This window comes from Lathyrus oleraceus, chromosome 6, assembly GCF_024323335.1.
Source record: "Lathyrus oleraceus cultivar Zhongwan6 chromosome 6, CAAS_Psat_ZW6_1.0, whole genome shotgun sequence".
Classification (NCBI taxonomy): domain Eukaryota; kingdom Viridiplantae; phylum Streptophyta; class Magnoliopsida; order Fabales; family Fabaceae; genus Lathyrus; species Lathyrus oleraceus.
Window position 1 is genome coordinate 413,305,605 of NC_066584.1, and position 20,857 is coordinate 413,326,461.

At 34.2% G+C, this 20,857-nt stretch overlaps 1 protein-coding gene across 1 annotated transcript; it reads right to left on the reverse strand.

Moving 5' to 3' along the window:
* Nucleotides 1–9,565: 9,565 nt before the first annotated feature.
* On the reverse strand, nt 9,566–15,700 carry LOC127092932 (tRNA nucleotidyltransferase cca2). The gene is made up of 15 exons (XM_051031827.1): nt 15,278–15,700; nt 15,051–15,181; nt 14,522–14,639; nt 14,129–14,184; nt 13,593–13,642; nt 13,412–13,510; nt 13,179–13,288; nt 12,927–13,054; nt 12,670–12,736; nt 12,431–12,514; nt 11,059–11,121; nt 10,799–10,943; nt 10,477–10,635; nt 10,106–10,200; nt 9,566–10,014 (listed from the first exon to the last, which is right to left on the reverse strand). Exons 1-15 carry the CDS (start codon nt 15,572–15,574, stop codon nt 9,910–9,912), a joined length of 1,707 nt encoding a protein of 568 aa, XP_050887784.1. The 5' UTR covers nt 15,575–15,700; the 3' UTR covers nt 9,566–9,909.
* Nucleotides 15,701–20,857: the final 5,157 nt, after the last annotated feature.

The following is a 20,857-nucleotide window of genomic DNA, read 5'->3' on the forward strand; positions in this document are numbered from 1 at the left end:
GTAAGGGCGAGATGCTTTAGATGAAAAATTTGTGCATAGTTCCTCAAGCATTATGCCTGTAAGGGCAAGGTGTTTTAGATGAAAAATCAAATTTTATACAATCTCTCAAACATGAGATTTGTAAGGTCGGGATGCTTTAGATGAAAAGGCTTGTAGATAGACTGATGATCACATCTCATGGATCATGAATTAAGAGTTATCAAGTCTTCACATATGTATGAATTTTAGGAGTAATATGTATATTGGATTTAACCGCTATGAGAATACTACAAATATTGGTATATAAAGTGTCATAAATTATTCTCATGGTGATAGTAGTGTATATCACCCTTCGACCTGAAACCACTATGGACCCTAGATATGGAGTCGAGTACTTTATAGTTGATTAAACATTGTTCGTAACTAGATCATCATAAAGACAATTGATAGGTACTCTATAAATTATGTTGCGGGACACAAGTGACCTAGAGTCCTAGATGGAATTTACCCATTATGCGCAATAAAATAAATGTTTAAGGGTCCAATATTGAATTGGACAAGGGTGACACAATCTATGCCTTGTGTTTAATATAGATATGAGGGTAAAAATGTAATTGTACACACAAGCATTATCACTAAAAGGTTTTGTCAAATCACATGACATTTTCGTGACTTGGGTAACAATGATGTCTTGCTATATGATTCTCACTGTTTATTATATTAAATATGTGATTTAATATAATTAACAATATCACGAGAACCTGCAGGATCACACACATATGGACATGTTTATGAGAGATAGAATAAATAAGTGAAATAAGGAACACTGTAAAATGCAATGTACGTAAGAGATTCACGGAACATCGTAAGGTATGGTGCGCTTAAGTAAATTGTAGAACATCGTAAGATACGATGCACTTAACTGGAATACGGAATACGGTAAGGTACCGTGCATTTAGGTGAAATATAGTACACCATGAGGTACGATCCACTTAAGTGAGTTTTTTCAGCTTGCAGCCCACACAAATGATTCTATAAATAGAACCCTTATGCAAATGCTTTCACACTTGATAAAATTTGTTTTGTGAAACCATGTATTAGATAACTATTTATTTTTTATACTTTTTGTATTAATTAGATTAAACACATAATAAATTAAATAAATAATTGAGTAATTAAATATTTGCACCATGTTGTGTACGATTTGGATGATTCGATGTTTACTATGTTCTTGAATCTGACTTTTGTATGAAGAAGCGGCGATACTTCGATCATCCGTAAGCTACATAAATGTGAATGATAAATTTATATATAGGCTAAATTATAATTTGGATCCTCTATTATGCCCTACTCACGAAATCGGTCCTCCTATTTTGTTTTTAAATAGTTTTGGTCCTCTATTCTCAATTTTGGACCAAAAAAGGCTGAGGTATAATTTTCTTTCATACTTGACACTTTTTTTTAATGATGTGGATGAGATTTATTAACTTTTTAGTATCCACGTCATTTTATAAATAAATTTTTCATTAATTTTTTTTATATATGGAAATTAACTCATAAATTTTTTAAAAACATACTAATTGGGCTGAAGGTCAGCTCATTTCTCTAGCCCACAATTTTTATTTGACATTGTTTATGTATGATATATATACAACCAAATTAAATATAACCCACATAACGTGGGACTTTTTCAGTAAGCATTTTTCTTCTACCAACTAAACAAACAGTTGCAAGAAGTTTCATGACATTTTGCTACTATGGGAAGTACGAAACCTGACAACATTCAATTGTTACCATAAGAGGTTTCTTGTTTTTTATTATTTGCCTCTCTAATATCTTGAAATTAATCATGCACGTTGGTAGGAGTTTTATATATATGAATTTATTTCAATTAAACAAATCACATGCACATATTGGTTTGTCATTGGTGTTCAGACAAAAACCAACATATAGTGAGAAATTGGATATAGATTTTAGTACATAATTATGAATGCTGAGATTAATATATAACTAAGTACATCAATATATTAGCTGGGAGAGTTAGGCACACAAGAGACATCCAAAAGCCTTCAAGTTATTGAGGTTAAGTGCCAAACAATAACAAGATATATGATTTTTATTCAAATCATCAAAGTCAATTAGACTAGAAACGTAACATGCTCCTCTTTGATTTGATTTAAGAACAATCCATCCAATTGTATAGTACAACAATCATGTTTAAATATTATATTTTATTTGGATTCAGTGAACACTGTTTGTTCCTTTCTTGTTGGCATTTTTACAATTTAAAATCATTATATTGCTACTGCTAGTATCACAAACCTATATTTCAAAGCTATATTTGAAAATGGAACTTATTAAAGTAGTATTAACACTAAGTTAGGCCGACTTTGTGGAAGCATGAAACTTGTATTTCATTTAGGACTAATTATATATTTGACTGTCTATGCCTAACTTGGATTATAGTATTTTTTGAATCACACCAGATTATGATGTTATGTGCTCTTCAATTTATAACTTAAGGATGTAAGTATATGTTTATTATGCTCTTTGAATGTATCATGACAATATTAGTACTTATCAAGGGCCTCTTTCAAATATATGCTCACAGTGAATTCTGACGATGTAATTTATTCATTTCCTTTTTAGTTCTTATATCCTGAAATATGAATGTCTTACTTAAAACGCAAATAATATTGTCTTTTTCGTATGTTCGTATCCCATATACATGTTTATGTACATTGTGTATGTTCGTTTGGATTAGTGGTTTTCTATGTTATGTCTTAGGATGTCATCATGAAAACTATGTCCCCCCAACAAGGATCGCGTGCTATATGCATTCTCTCTGCAACTGGCACAATTTTCTATGGTATGTCTTAGGATCACATGTTATATACATTCTCTCTACATTTGTAATTTTCTAACTATATTAGTTTTTGTATGAACGTCAAGGAAAAACTAGTATGGGCATGTGATTTGTTTAATTGCAAGAAATCATCTACATAAAACTCCTACCAATGTGCTTGATTAATTGCAATACATTAGAGAGACAAAAAATGAAGAACAAGAAACCTCTGATGGTAACAACCGAATATTGTCAGGTTTCGTATTTTCCACAGTAATAAAATGTCATGGAACTTTCTGCAACTGTTTGTTTAGCTGGTAGAAGAAAAATGCCTACATAAAAAGTCCCACATTATGTGGGTTATGTTTAATTTGATTGTATATATATCATACACAAATAATGTCAAATAAAAACTTGTGGACCCAAGAAATGGGTTGCCCTTCAACCTAATTATTATGTTTTTAAAATTTCTATTAATTAATTTCCATATGAATTTCTTTTAAAAAAAACTTAATGAAAAATATTAATTAATAATTTATTTATAAAATGATGTGGATAAAAAAATTAATAAGTCTTAGCCACATCATAAAAAGAAGTGTCACACATTAAATAAATTACACCTCCGTATTTTTTGAACCAAAATTGAGGATGGTGGATCAAAATTGTTTAAAAACAAAATAGGATGATTGATTTCATGAGTAATGCATAATGCATAATAGAGAGATCAAAATTATAATTTAGTCTTATATATATGATATAAGTAATTTTGATGCGAGAATGATATACTCGATATATTATTTCTGTTTCGTCTTTTAATTGTATAATGATTGTTATTCTTTTTCAAGATCATTGTTGTTATTATTATATAATGAATAAGTCATTGTTGCAAAGTTTTTGTATTGTTTTATAATATAATAATAAATATTATTGTTATTATTATAAAATGGATATATCACTTTATTACAACATAATGGTTATAATTGTTTATCATGTCATTGTCACTGTTTAAATAATATGATAGTAAGTTTATATTGTTATTTATTTTAAATAATTTGATATACGTTTATAATCGGGCAGCGGAAAACCTCAACTAACTCTGCATAATATAATTAATCGCCAACATTTAACTAAGTTTATTTAATTAACACAATTTAATAATAATAATAATAATAATAAAAGTGTATTTATTATTATTTTCTTGTGGTGAGCGATTATGGTCTTAATATTTTTATTTTATTTTGGGATTTTTAAATTCGACTAGTGTGTCGTGCCTTTCTCTATATGTAACTTCTTTTCTCAACACACTCTTTCATATGTAAAACAAGTATTCTTAAATATAATGTAATGTAATAAAGAAAAGAAGAATACGAGCTTAAATGAGGACAATCATGGAGATCTAGCTTGGAGAAACATAAATCATTATTAGGTTTAGCTTAAGCTCTCTCATTGGCTTGAGGGAATAATTGCGCTAGGGGCCACAACTATATCATTTTATATGTATGTTAATGCATGTGAATGTATGTTGATGCATGTAAGAGACTATTTATATGATAAATAAGTCTGTGAGATCAAACTAATCAAAATTTGCTCAAATCAAATATTAAGCTTAAGCTTTTTAAATTTTAGCATTCATTAAGACTAGTATCGAATAATGTAGGTTTCGTCTAACGCAAGGTGCATGTTCTATATTAATAAAGTGGGATGACATAAATGTAACGTTCAATTCTTAAAACTTGGGTTTAACTTAACTAAATTAATTATAATAAGATTATATTAGTTTAGAAGCAAGAGTTGGGAACAATCCATAAGATGGATTAAAATAAGAAGTCATTCACCCAAATGATAATATTCGAGAATCATATTAGATACAGTTGGAAGGAATTCCTACCTAAATAACTAAGTTTTGTATTATTAGTCCACCTATGGCTTGAACCAAATTTAAATATGAATCTTGATCCACTAGAAAATCTTCCAACAAGATTTTCTGAATCAAATGGTAAGGATCGTTTGATTTGACTAAAATAGTGGAAGCATATTTAATTAAATGCCTAATTGACTATGTTTTGATGATACTTATATCTCCACTTTTTTATTAGATTATCATGTCAACAAACACATCAAACAACATTTTACGATCAATCCTTGATAAGTAAAAGTTGTCTGGGACAATTTTTTTGAATTGACATTGAAATTTGAGGATTGTCCTCAAACATGAGAAAAAAATTGTATGTCATAAAGACACTTGTTCCTGAAGATAAACATCTTGCTTCTGATCCTAAGGCTGAAAGAAATACTTATAAGAAGCGTGTTTATGATGTTAATGAAATTGTATGCCTCATAATAGTTATCATGAACTATGAGTTGCAAAAGCAACATGAGAATATGGTAGCATTCAATATGATTGAACACCTAAAGATGTTCTATCAAGAGCGGGCTAGGCTTGAGAGGTTTGAAGTTTCCAAAATCCTTTTTCAAGGCAAGCTAGCTAAGGGAACCCATATAGGCCCCCATTTACTCAAGATACTTAGGTATTTGAAGAACCTTGTGAGATTGGGGTTTCCCCCCAAAAAGGAGCTTGCGACTGATTTGATCCTGCAATCGTTTTTTGAGAGCTTTAGTCAATTTGTCTTGTACTTCAATACGAATAATTTGGACAAAACTCTACCAGAGTTTCTATGAATGTTAAGAACTTATTAGCAGAGTATGAAATCAAAAGGGAAGGTCATTCTGATGGTCAATAATGGAAACTTTAAGAAGCAAAACAAAAGGTTGAACAAGTAAGGCAGTAAAGGGAAGGGAAAAGAAATTGTCAGACCAAAACCTACCTACTCGTGCTTTGAAGTCTATCGGGGGTATAACAAAGGGGGACACTTGCTTTTTGTAAGAGCGGACACTAGAACAGAAACTGACCAAATTACCTAGAATATAAGAAGAATGGAGTAGAGACTTCAACTTCAAATATTTTTGTTAGAGAAATAAGTTTATCTACTTCTGCATCATGGGTATTGGATACAGAATGTGGTTCTTACATTTGCACTAAAATGCAGGGACTAAAAAAGAGTTGAGAATTAGAAAGTGGTGAGGTAGATCTATGTGATTATGAATCATATGAGCCATTCAGATCTTATTTACTTGGAAAGATGACAAAGTCCTCATTCACGGAAAAGGGTGAAAGGACAAGTGATATTTTGGTCCTCATACATACTTATGTATGTGGACCATTGAACATACCATTTAGAGGAGGTTTTCATTACTTCAACATATTTATCGATGATTACATGAGATATGGGTATGTGTATTTAATGAAACACAAATCTGAATCCTTTGAAAAGTTCAAGGAGTTCAAAAATAAAGTACAAAACAAACTAGGCAAGAATATTAAAATCCTTTGATCAGATCGTGGTGGTGAATATTTAAGCTCAAAGTTTGATGGCCATCTAAAAGAATGTGGGATTATATCCTAACTAACTCCTCCTAGAACACCACAATGGAATGGTGTACTTGATAGAAGAAACCAAACCTTGTTAGACATTTTTCAATACATGATGAGTCGTGTTGATCGTCCAAACTCCTTTTGGGGACATGCTCTATTGACACCATCTCACACACTTAACCATGTTCCATCCAAAACAGTTGAGAAGATACCATATTAGATATGAAGTGGTAAGAGACCACATATGTCTTTCATAAAGATTTGAGGTTACAAAATTTATGTGAAACGATAAATTTCAACTAAGCCTGAGTCCAAATATGATAAATTCTTCTATGTAGGGTATTTTAAAGAAACTATAGGATATTACTTTTACAATCCTTCTGAGGGAAAAATGTTTGTGGCTTGAACTAAATTATTCCTAGAAAAAGACTTTAATCTTGTATAAATTCATGAATCACAAAGTAGTGACATACCTATGGAGGAATAATAGCAAAAAACATAAGTTGCAGGACAAGACTAACGTTGGTCAACCATGATACATAACCAACCTAGGAGATATGGTTATCTCGTTACTAGTCAAGGTGATGTATTACTCATGGATCAAGACGAGTATGTAACCTACCAAATGGTCACCACTAGTCCTGAGTCTGAGAAGTGGCTATAGAAGCCATGAAATCTGAAATGGATTTCGTGTACACAAACTAGGTTTGGATCTTGGTAGAGCCTCATGTAGGAGTTAATTCTATAGGATACAAGTGGATCTTCAAAAAGAAGATTGAAATGGATGGTAAGGTACATACCTGTAAGGAAAGTTTGGTTGATAAGGGCTATAAGCAAATTCATGGTGTAGATTATGATGAAATTTTTCAACAATTGCAATGCTCAAATTTGTTCGGATTTTACTTGCTATCGTTGCATATCATGATTATGAAATATGGCAGATCGATGTTAAGATTGTTTTCCTTAATGGGAATCTTCTTAAGGACGTGTACATGACACAACCTAAAGGATTTGACATACCACAAGAAGCCCAAAATATATGCAAGTTACAATGACCAATTTGTGGATTGAAGCAAGCTCTCAGAAGGTGAAATCTTCATTTTGATGAAATAGTAAAACAATATGGATTCATTAAAAATGAATATGAGCTTTGTGTCTACAAGAAGGTTAGTGGGAGCATGATCATCTTCCTGATGTTATATGTAAATGACATATTACTCATTGGAAATAATGTCCTTACCTTGTAACAAATGAAAACTTGGCTAGGAAAATGCTATTCTATGAAGGACATGGGCGAAACAACTTATATATTAGGAATTAAGATCTACAGAGACAGATCATGAAAATTGCTTGGCCTGAGTTAGAGTGCATACATAGACAAAGTGTCGAGGCGCTTTAATATGAATGATTCCAAGAAAGGATTCATACATATGCAACATGACTTGTGTTTATCAAAAACGCAATCCCCTCCCTCAAAAGAAGAAAGGGATCACATGAATAAACTTCCACATGCATCAACAATAGGATTTATTATGTATGTCATGTTATGTACTCGACTAGATGTCTCCTATGCTTTGAGTGAAATAAGTAGGACCGGTCTGATCCCGATGATGCTTATTTGGTTGTTGTAAAAAATATCCTTTAGTAATTGAGAAGTATAAGGACTCACTCTTGATATATGGAGCTCAGGAAGAGCTTGTTGTAATTAGATACACCAATGATAACTTCTAGACACATAAGAATGATTTTAGATCGCAATTTGCTTATGTGTTTTGCTTTAATGGTGGCTTTGTAAGCTGGAAACATTCAAAGCATGATACAATTGCTTATTCAAATGCAGCAACGAAAACTAATTGGATCAAGGAGTTCGTTAGTGAACTTGACATAGTCTCTAGCATTATGGATCTCATTGATCTCTATTATGATAACAATGATATCATCGTACAAGCTAAGGATCCAAGACCTCACCAACGATCCAAACACATATTTAGATGATATCACATTATTCGAGAGATAATACATAGAATAGATGTGTAAATATACATAATACGAACACTTTACAATGTCGTTGACCCATAGACAAAACTCTTGCTCATCAAAAGCATGATGGTCATACTAGGTGTATGGGTATTAGGTGTATGTCTGATTGGCTATAGTGTTAGTGGGAGATTTTGGTTGTAAGCCATAATTTTATTAGAATTTGATATTTGTATCGAATTATTTATTAATAATTAAAAGACATTTCTTTATTATGTTTGTTTTTTCAAAATAATAAAGCCCCTAGAATAGCTAGTACATATAATAAAACATTGAGTGTGACTTAATAATGAGATCTCATTAAACACAATGACATTATTCGTAAAGTATATGTAGTTGAGATTTATTATGAAATGGAATAACATTAAGAGACTATTATGTGGATAAACTGATCAACACATCTCATAGATCATGGATAAAGAGTTATCAAGTATTTCACATATGTATGAATATTAAAAGTAATATTTATATTAGATTGACTTACTATGAGAATTTTATGCAAAATGTGATAAATTATTCTCATGATGAAAGTGTTGCCCACCATTTGACGTGAAACCACTATAGACCTTAAATATGGAGTCAAGTACTTTATTATTAATCAAATGTTGTTCATAACTGGATGAGCATAAAGACAATTGATGATACTCCACAAATCATGTTGAGGAACATGAGTGACCTAGATAAAATTTTCCCGTCTTATGTAACATGTTAGATGCCTTAGGGTCCAATATTGAACTAGACAAGAGGGACATGGTTTATTCCTTGTGATTAATATAGACATGAAGGCAAAAGAATAATTATACACACAAGTATTATCATTGAAACGTTCTCTCATATCGCATGACATTTTTGTGAGTAAATAACAGATTTTATACACAGTGAAAATAAAAATCTTAAAATTTATTTATTTCTTTTTTTCTCCCCATCTTTAAACTTTCAATTTTCAGAAAAAAAAAATCATAGAGAACTTTGAAATTTCATAAATTTACAGAGTACTTTAAAATTTTAAAAGCATGTTATAAACACGTTTAAACAAACTTAAAATTTTAAAACGTAATTTTTTTTATAAAAAAATCTTAAAAGTTAAACTTTCCTACATTGTCTTTTAAAATCTTCTAGCCATTTTCTTGTCAAAATAATATCTCTTAAAACATTCATAATCTTTTAAAATCAAAATAGGGACAGATAATGCATTCACAATAGTCTTTACAAATCTTCCTAGTACATACTCTTAAATTTTTCTTATGAATAAGGTCAGATAAGATGGAGTATAAACATAGAAAAGGCTAATTGATTCCTGAATACTGACTAGAAATAGCTCTTCAAGTTCCAACTAAGTTATGGACAATGGTCGATCGTTTAGCAAAAATATTAGAGCATTATACTCACCTACTTTCTTTTTTTAAAAAGAAACATGGGTAAATAAATACAAAATATCTTGTTAAATAAAAATAGGTCAGTGATATCTACTCTAATCCCTTCTTCTGTAACAAGTATTGAAAAGTGTTGCAATTTCAAGCCATGATGTGTGCAAGTATTCCTAATAACATCACACTGCAATCAGACAAAACTTCCTCAATCCATGGTATGGTGGAAATTGATCACCTATGAAACCTCACTCCAACTTAACTCGCTTAGAATTAGCTTCTCTCAACCATTCAATGCATTCTTCTGCACTCCTAGATGGATAGGCAAGTTGCCAAGCCATTGTTTTATCCAGCTGCAAGTGAAAATTAAACAGAATATGAAAATCTTAAATTCAAAGGCAATTTGAACACCACTGAGATAAAGCAGTAGGCAAAATGACTTACCCACTCCTTAACTAGCGGTCCTCCTTTAAGTTGTAGAACACTCATAACATCTTTGCCGTTGATCAATGGTTTTACGTCCCATACTTTCTCAAGGCCTGTTTATCCACCAAAACGTGTTAATTAAACATTTATTTAGAGGCCAAGCAACAGACTTTGAAATCATTAGCAAACAGTAAAACACATTTCTCGTCAAACGCATCAATACTTGTGCCACATGATAAACAATCACTTTTTTTCTTTTGCAAAACATCCCAAACCAAAGGAATGAGAAGCAATAACAGAATCATAAGCTAAACACATTGACTAAATAAGTTAAGATACAACATAAAACAGTGTTGTTGAAATGAATATAACTACTATAAAAGCCTCACCTAATTTTGTTATAGAATTTTCCACAGCAATAAATAGATCTCTTCGCTTTTTCAACTGTGAGTGCTCATCCTCAGAGTCACTAATGTCAATGGGATGTAATATAATGGATATCAACAGTGCAACTCGCCAAAAATCTCTAAGATCTCTCAAGAGAAACCCTAAATCAATAAAATATAGAATCTCGGTGATACAAATAACAATTCATAATGCACAGTAGCTAAGCAAATTCGAATGGAAACAGATACAGAAGAGAAGTCAAAGTCGTCTCTAAAATGTGACGACAAAATGAAATAAGGGAAGTGCGGCTTGTGGCTACTTCACCTGTTATTACCCGGGCTCTTGAAGAGACAGGGACGTCAATCAAGTCTCTCATCCAATCAAGATCGGCAGCTTGAATATCCTCCCCAGATGCGAGATAAGGAATCAACGACAAGAATTTATATGATGATCGGTGTAAATCAAGCACCTGGATTTTTACAATAAACAACATAAATATCAACCAAAGTAATAACAAAATTATCTACATTCTGCATGACATAATGTATCTGTTTAAATTATATACAGGCTCAAAGGAAACATACCGTTTCTGCATCCTTAGCTTTTCGCTTGAGGGACTCACGAATGATACGATTGACAACGGGAATCTATAATTCAGAATCACACATTAGGCTATTCCACCATCACATCTTTAGACATAATAACCACAAGACTACACAAGGCACACTCTCTAAGCCTAGGGTGCAATTGAGCCAAGAGTCCAATCGGACTTTGTGGCAGGGTATCTTGAAATGACAACTTTTTCTTTACCTTTCAGTGCTAGTAAAGCAAAACGTGGGTTTCAAGAAAGAGCTTTGTATATAATATTTTAGGTAAAGCATTAAAAATTAAAATACTATTTACTACCATAATCCCTAAATATAGGATCTTGTTCACTAAATCACATGAACTAAAAAAGTTGTTAGTATTATTAAATTTGTTAACACACTTAGTATAGTGTTAGAATTTGTATCTAAGTTTAACAGAATGTGCTGAATTTACTACAATATTATTGACAAAATACTCTTGAAACAATGTTACAAAAAGTCATAATTACAGATACTGCAGTAGCATTTTGTTCCTGGCCGTAACTGCATTGAACCGTTTCCTAAATAAATGTTACAACAGTTACCAACAATGACAGGGATTTGAGAGCATGGCTTCACCCTAACCAACCACTTCCTACTTAATAATTACACACATAATTTGTTTTCTACATTGCCATTTATAATTACACATCTGTGGTCTCAGGCAACTTGTATTAATGGTTTTTTCCCCCCTAGAATAGGTCCTCACAATAGGAGGCCTACTGCTAACATATTGTTTACCAAGATTACCCTTCATAAGAGAGAATTAATTAATACTCCTAATGCATGAGTGTTTTTTTGAATGGGGGGTCCAATAAAAATGGACAAAAATCTCAAAAATGTACTATATTTAGAGACGGAGGTAGTAAATAATGATATAAAAAAATAGGTGTTTTTTTATGATTTTGATAATTACGAAATAGAGTAATAGATATTATAGAGTTGGCTTGCAGGCTTTCTACGGCACAATATCTGGTGTTCAACCTACGCTTGATAGTTTAATTATTATACAATATGAAACCTTAATTCGGTGTACAGCTTTGAGTTGAACCAAGCTGTCACGACCAATATTCTCAAATAATTAGATTCAATTTTCATCCCTAATAATGTCGCATGATAGTCTAAAGATGTGGATTCAAGTTTCCATGCATCTAATCTAATATGAAAAAATTTCCTAGCCACCAACCTCAAGAAACTCAAGTTGAAAATCTAAATATATAGACATTGTGCTAGATGTTCCATCTCCGAGCTCAAACATCAAACTTAAAGCACTTGCACTTAAATATTGCAAAATCATAAATAGAAATACATATGAAAAAAAGGTGTGTACCTTCTTAGCCTTCTTTTCACTATAAGTGGTTTTTCTAAGTGGTAGAAACAAAGCAGCGTAAAGTGCAAGCCTTCTTTGTTCAGCCTATATACACAGAAATTATGTATCAGCCAGCACATAATAGTCAAACAAGCCTATAGTGGATTAGTGGCACAGGATATCCGCACAATTTTGTACTTTACGAATTCATGTAGAAAATAAAAATTTAGTAAAAAAGGAAACCTGAACTCATTACTTACTGTAAAGGTTGAGTCTCCAAGTAAATGGATAAGGTTTGATGCATTATCCATGAAAGAAATACAAAGCCTGGATAAAGTGAGAGAATTACTTGGTTAGCATGATATAAACCCAATGCGAAGACCCGCTTTATACTAGGGCAACTATATACTATAAAAGCAACTCTTAGTGTGTTCGGATGATGTGAAGGTGATTAATCATTATGCACCTTTCAACACATTAGAAACAAAACACTTATGAATTTATCTACAACATATACCTTTCACATCCATCCAAAATGACAGGTTCATACTCAGCAGGAAGAGTAAAGACAGTCCAGAATAGTGTCAGCTCACAAATATAAGCCATTGCTTTGACAGGTTGATTTCCAGATATCATTAGATCAATCTACATACATAAGTACATAAATGACTAAATTTTAAGCACAAACAGTGTGAGCAATTGTCATAAATCATGCATAAGTCTCGATAAAAGTTATCCATAGGGAAGAAAGGGAAGAATTATAATGCACCTCTGTCCCAATGCGCTCTCTGCTAATTTTAGCAGCTAGAGCATTTTTCACATCATCACATGCTGCAGCTTCTTTCAGATCTTCATCTAAAGTAAAATCAAATCTAGCACCTAGAAGCAATAAATTGTTTCTCTTTAATATAGCAGGAAAATATGTTCAAACTTCGCGTAAAGCATAGGACAAAAGGTTCATAGTGTACAGAAAAATATAGAAATCATGAAAAATTAAACTACCAAATCGAATGGCTCGAAGAACTCGTAATGGATCATCAAGAAAGGTGGCTTTTGGAGGTAAAGGGGTCACTATCTTTCCAGACTTAAGGTCAGAAATTCCTGCAGAGTACCAAAGAAGTTAATAGATGAACAAACAAGTAGCTCTTAAAATACTTGTTTAGGTAATAAAATCCACTCTGACCTCTTTTAGTGAAATCTTCAACTACGTCAGTGTTGATATTATAGAATAAGCTGTCATACAAATAAATTGTTTTATGAAACTATCATCTAAAATGTGCAAAACAATGTGAATTTTAAAGCACACAAAACCAACAAGTACAACAAAAAAGGCACTGTCCATTTTGGCAAGGTGAGCTGCCTGATTAGACAACACTATAGTGTCCTATAAATCATTCTTAATGGTTTGACCTATAGTGTTTCTAAGTCTTCCTAATAACTGGACTAATCTCCATACACCATGTCTGATTTACTTGGGGCTTCAACAAGCCTTCTCTTCTCATGCCTCAATCATGTATGATGAGATCCTGCCATCTTTTCCATATTCACAATAGGTGCTACCCCAACTTTTTCTCCAAAACCAGCATATTTCTTAATTGTATTGCTTCATGAACATAAACACTTAAAGTGTTAACAACAGCTATGTTCAACTTCACCTAGTTTAACACTTCTTTCTTTATTTCGTGTAACAACATTTTAAATTAAAGTACAGAAGGATACCTGTTAATTGTTAAATCCCTCCTATATGCATCCTCTTCAGCTGTGCCAAACATTTGCTGTTAGACATGAAGTAAACTTAATCCTGTAGAATTGACTAGGATATAGGAAAACAAGAGAAGACCAAATATGCGAAATGGAAGCGAGAATACATGCTCATCTTTGAATAAAAATTAGCTTAAAATTAAATACCCGGTAAAATTACAAAACATTGAGGAAACTTAACTTTAAAATAATCAAACTTCTTTGTTCTTAAGCGTGCAATTAAATTTTGTAAAGAAGAACATGTAATAAAATATAAGAAAGAATACAGGCTATATTTGAAGAGCACATATATGACCAAAATGAATAAAAAAAGCAAGCAACCTAATAAAAGTTGACAGGATAAATATATACCTTAGAAGGAATGCGGCTATTCTCGGCATATTCTTCGCTCCTTAGGTTGACAAAATCAATCCACATGTCAAACAAACGCATCCTGGCTGTTTCCAAATGTTTTGACTGGTCAGGGTTGCTGCAAAAAGAATAATTAGACAATGTTCTACGAGAAGAATGTATAAAAAATCAAACCAAAGATAAAATATATGAATGTGATTGCCAGTTGCAAAGTTTTGTGAAAAGGAAAGTATACCCAGCACTCATTAGCACGAGTGACAAATGTATAAAATCAACTCCTAGCTTACAATCCAGTCAAACTGAACAGTGCATATCAAATTCAAATTTTGAAGATTAAACTCAACTATCTTATATATTTTAAATTTTTAATGCTGATGCCCTCTTTCTCTATTTCTGTTATGCATATCAAAACATGAAGTATCTACTTTCTATAATGTATTTGGCTAGGACTAGTAAAATAGACCAATCTGACAAATTACAACAGAAGAAAGAGTAAACAACAATGCAAAGCTGAATGAGCGAAAGATACCTCTCAATAACACAAACACCCTGCGCATCTTCCCCAATGGTCAGCAAATAATCCCTGACCTTATCCACAAACTCAGTACCCATCATGTTATCAAGAGCAATATCAATGTCATAGCAATCTTTCCCCAAAAGCTGCATACACAAGCAAACCGCAACTAATTAATTCAACAAAATGAAAATCGAAGCAGCGAACAATAATAATTTAGGGCTAGGAGTGTGTGTGCAAACCTTGTCGCGAACCCAGCCGCCGGCGACTCGGAGTTGAGTTTGGAGTTGGAAATGGCTGAGAGTAGCGAGAAGACGATCGAAGATGTTCTTCTCGATGGTGGTGAGGTCAATTGTGTCGCGAACTTGGTGAGTCGACATTGGTGCGCTTGTAGAGATGTGAAACGACGGCGTAATGGTTCTTAGGGTTTTGGCGGGACGGAGAGAGTGAAGAGGAAGAATAACGGTTGGGGTGTGTGGGAAAAAAGTCGGGGTGAGTCTGGGAATTGCGAAAAGGGAAGTTTTTAGAATCAGTCTCATGGGTTTTGTGTTATTTATGGCGGTGCATTTGCGTGAGCGTTGTTAAATGAGGTTCTTGAAGTTGGGTCGTAGTTTGTGGAAATGGAGAGTACCATGATAGTGACTCGGTTGGGTTTCCAACTTCGAATAGGCATCAATGGAGTTTTTTTAAAAATTAATTTACAACAAATAAAAGTAAATGGATAATTTTTTATCCAAATATACCTGTTTTAACAAAAAAATCCCAAAAACAATCCGGTTTTAATTTTTTTTCAATTTATCCCATTTTTAAGAGGAGGCGTTAGATCAATTGACGTCTGTTCTTAAACTTAGAGAGAAGACGTCAATTGGATTGGCTAGTGCTACTTGTGTTGTCAATCCAATTGGCGCCCACGTGTTAAGCATTAAAGGAGACGCCAATTGGTCTGACACATGTGTGTGTTTTGTATTTTTTTTTTAAATATTGTACATGATAGATAAAGTCGAAATCGGACCAAGTCATATTAATATTAAAACCTGTTTACACAAAAAAGACTAATGTTGATGACCGGGATCACCTAATCGACCTTCGGTCCACATCCCCTAGCTATCCGAACTCGTGACCCTAACCCACGTTGATGATTAACCCTAGGTGTTTGAGTATCTGAGGGTCCAGGAACATCACCACCAACTGCAAGAGATTGCCTCAGATAGTCGGACAAATCAGCGTAGTCTTGTGTATGCATCGAAGGGGTACCGTCATAGCTGAGTTCATGACTCATGCCAGAGTAGTTGGGCTGTATTTTAGTTGCTAGAGGGCGATCGGGACGATTGAAGGGAGACATTGATGTGAATGATGCGTCGAGGAAAGGTTGAAATGGTGGTTGTGGTGTTTGGTAGCCATATGGTTGTTAGAGGTTTTGATTTTGAGATGTTTGAGCTTCTTGGCTATAGTAGGAGGAGGGACGGTTAGTGTTAAATGATCGTTGAGTGTTTTGGCTAAGGCGGTTATGATAGGGTGATGTGTTAGGTGCAAAGCAATGTTGGATATCTTGATGATGATCTAGTTGTTGGTGGTGGTACGGGGTATGCTCTTGGTATTGTGGTTGGGTGTTTGGCATGTTAGGATTGTAGGTTTATGTGTTTGTGGATCGGAAATTTTATTGGATTTGGGGTTGTGAGTAACCGGTCTGGTAATGTTGTTAGGGGTTAGATGTTGAGCCTTCTGGTGTGTAAGTTGTCTAGCGTGGATCGTATAGGTACATATCCTCGGTGGTGAACTCAAATTCAGTCGATCTGTACCAAGCCATATAATTACGACTTGGTTTTTCTTCAGTTGTCATCACAACGTCGGTTAAGACATGGTCATGGTGGTTCTTCCATTTGCGACACTCAGATCTATCGAAGCTTTGCCATGGGTTAAAGTTTCATTGGTCGTTAACTTTGCGTAGATGCCATTCTCCTAGGTTTGTCGGGGGATCTGGGATGTGTTGAAGCACACCGAACTGCAATTTAACACGATCACTATTGTGCATCTCCATAGTGGTGAATCTTATGATCGGTGTGTATGTAGTCCAAATGGTTGCGTCTTGTTCGTTGATTTCATGGTCGCGATCCAAATTTAGATATGGACGCCAAATGAACTGAAATGTGAACATATGTTAGATTATAAATTTGGTAAAATAAATTAACAAATTATTTCGAAATAATTAGGTTAATGGTCATACATCTGTCGGTCGAAGGTGATCCAAGAGATTACGATACTTGGTAATACAATGTCTAGGACATCTATTATAACTCATACCACGTGTCGACCATCTGCACCATAAAGGTAAAAATATTATTTAGAGATAATAATCAGTAAAGTAAGTAAATATAGTTTGTTTTTAAGAACTTACTTTTGTGCATACGGGAATGTGAAGGGTTGTTGTTGACGGACGCTAGGGACGGTAGTCTGGATCAACCCCATGCTTGGAGCAAAACAACACATCTAGAAAAGGTAGATGTGTCTTTATGTGAATTTTTACACAAAGAGCTAAAAAGATAAGTCAAACAAGCGGATCCCCAACTATAACTTCATATTCTATCTACATGTCTTAGTAAAGGTAAATACATAACATGCATACTAAAACCACTACCTTCGGGAAATAAAAATGAACCAATTAAAAGCATAATGTAACACCTAATTTTTATTATTCGAGCCTCTTCTGTAGAATTCTCATCTAATTGTAAGTTGTTATAATATGCCTTAAGGTGTGAAAAGAGTATACCTTGACCTCTCGAGTTATCATCTAACAAATCAGCATCCAAGAGGTCCATGCAAATTGAATTCGCATAGTTGGTTTTACCATTTGCCGCCTTACCTTCGATAGGCAGTCCCAATAACATGTAGACGTCTTCTAACCTCACGGTACATTCACCGGTTGGAAACCAGAATGTGTGTGTCTCGGGATGACATCTTTCACATAACGCAAGAATGAATTTATTATCCATCGACCAAGTAATTATTTTGCTTATATGTCCAAAACCGGCGAGTTCGACATACGGTTGAATCATCGGGTCCATGTGTACAAATTCGTGGACCCGAGTTCGAATCCTAGAAACATCCTATAAAAGAAACAACAAAATACGTTACTTTATAAAAGATAAATAACAAATTAAATATCGTTATTAAAAATTATTCTAGACAAATAATAGAAGAATTAAACGCTTACATAAGTTGTTATGTTTCCAACTGTGCCTCTATGCGGTTCACCCATTGTGAGGAGAGACATCTTGTCGGAGTAAATGCTGAAAAAGTGGTTGTTGTAGATGAAAGAGTTATTGTTGTTGAGGAATAAGTGAGTGTTGGTGAGGAAAAAATGTGAGGCTTTCTTGGTTATTTATAAGGTGTGACATGCAAAAGTATGAATGCATGGATAATGGTGATTGCATGTGCATGCCAAATAGTTTGGCGCCCATATGAATTGTCACATGCTAGCGCCAATCAAAGTGGCGCCTCCCCTAGGCTTACATGCATGCTACATCTTAACCTATCCTGGCGTATGCATGGCTCTGCATGCTTAGTTACGAGGTCTGCATGAAAGACAAGGTGGCGCCAATTGGACTGACGCCCATATACAAGCATTACAAGCTAGCGCCAATTGGACTGGCGCTAGGGCTTGCATGATTGACAGATGACTTCCTCTTGCTTGCATGCTTGACACATCACTTCCCTATTTCTTGCATGCTTGACACATCACTTCCCTCTTGCTTGCATGCTTGACACGTCACTTCCCTATAGCTTTGCATGTTTGACACATCACTTACATATTTAAGTGTCTTACTATCTACATCCAACAATCAACACAAATTCATCTGCACCAAAAAATTACTTTTCATCTGCACAAGAAATATTATAATGTCATATGCACCAAAATATACTATCAATGCTCACTGCAATGGTGAGACATATGAGTCTGATTTATACGGGTTTTGTTTTCGAAACACCGATACTATCTGACTTACGATCAAGAGAAATTCAAATTTCTTGCATTTGAAAAAACGAATTAAATCCTGCATAGGATCTGGTCTTGTGTCACATATCACGTATCAAAATCCATTTTTTTTAAACAGTTAATGCAAATTTTTCCCGCTGAAGGTATGGGATGATGAAGATGTTGAATATATGTTTGTTAGTCACGAACATTCTGGTTGCAACTCTATTGAGTTGTATATTACTCTTCAATCAAGTATATCATCTCAGCAATCTCAGATAACTAATCAAGTTGAATCTGATGAGTTTGATTCAAAAAACTAAGATGACGCCGACCCAGAAGTAGAAGCAGAAGTCAACGTCGTTGATGAAGAAGAAGAAGAGATCGAGACACAATTCGATCATATGTTGAACAACAACATTGAAGATGACGATCAACCATCACCACTACCTCAAAGTCATGTATATAATCCTCCTTAACATATGACAAACATGGATCTGCATGACGATGAAACATCCAACAATGTTTTTTATAACCCGTATCCACGACCAAAGGGTGAGTTAAAAGTGGAAGACATGTTCCGAACTAAAGAAGAATGTGTGCGAGCTATCAAAAAATTTCACATGAATAACTCTGCTGATTTCACAGTGAAACGCACTGATTCGAGAAGGTATATCATCGAATGTCGTAACATCCTTTGCAAGTTTTGGTTGGATGCGTCTCACAAAAAGAGAAGCGACTCTTGGGAGATAGCTTCTATAGACGCACCTCACAGTTGTATTGTAACTAATGTTGAACAAGATCACCATAAATTAAGTGTTGCATTGATATGTCAAGATATTTTGCTGCTTGTTAACAAAGACCCATCAGTGAAGGTGAGTACAATAATATCTCATATCGTCAGAAGATATAATTATACTTCATCTTACAAGAAAGCGTGGATTGTAAGGACAAAGGTTGTTGAATAGGTATTCGACAACTGGGAGGATTCATACAAAGAATTGCCATGATTTTTATGGGGCCTAAAAACATACATACCAGGAATTGTTGCAATTATGGAGACATTGCCAACATTTACGCCAGACGGAACCTGTGTTGCTGGAAATAGAATTTTTCACCGCCTCTTTTGGGCGTTTGAACCGTGCATCAAAGATTTTGCATTCTGCAAACTTATTGTCGCAACCTGAAAAATAGAGTGTGCGAAAAAACAACCAGCGAAAGAAAATGACAGAATAGTCGCCACCGTGCGTTATTTATCCCAAAGGAGGGAAAGGAAACGCTCGAAGTAAATCTGAAAAGGGGAAAGGAAAAGACAAGGTCTCGCAACCAAAACTTGGGTTCGGGAGTCAGTTATGCGAAGGGAAGGTATTAGCACCCCTACGCATCCGTAGTACTCTACGGGATCCACTTTTGTAGTTCTTGTCTAAAGGGTGTGAGTTTATCTTGTGTTGTTTACTAAAAAAAGGGGTTAAATGAAAATGACTCGCGCGGATGTCGCATCCACTGCATACGTATCTCATCTGAATATGAGAATTAGAGTCTTTGTAGCTCGGCTGACCTATGGGTTTGGGTAATTGTGCTCGCTAAGACATCGTGTCTTATGCCTACGTATCTCATCTGGAATGAGAATCAGAGCAAGCCGTAGTTCGACTAACTACGGGGTTATGGATTGGGTTTTGGACGAACGACGTTACTACGCAATCTACTGGATGCTCGACCTTTGGAGACTTACTCGCCTGTAGTAGAAGGAGTTAACGTGTGTTTAGGAGAAGAAAAATCAATGAAGGGTTAGGGTTTGGGATGCTCATGCAAAAAGGCAATCCTTGACGAAGGAACCGCGCTACCTGCG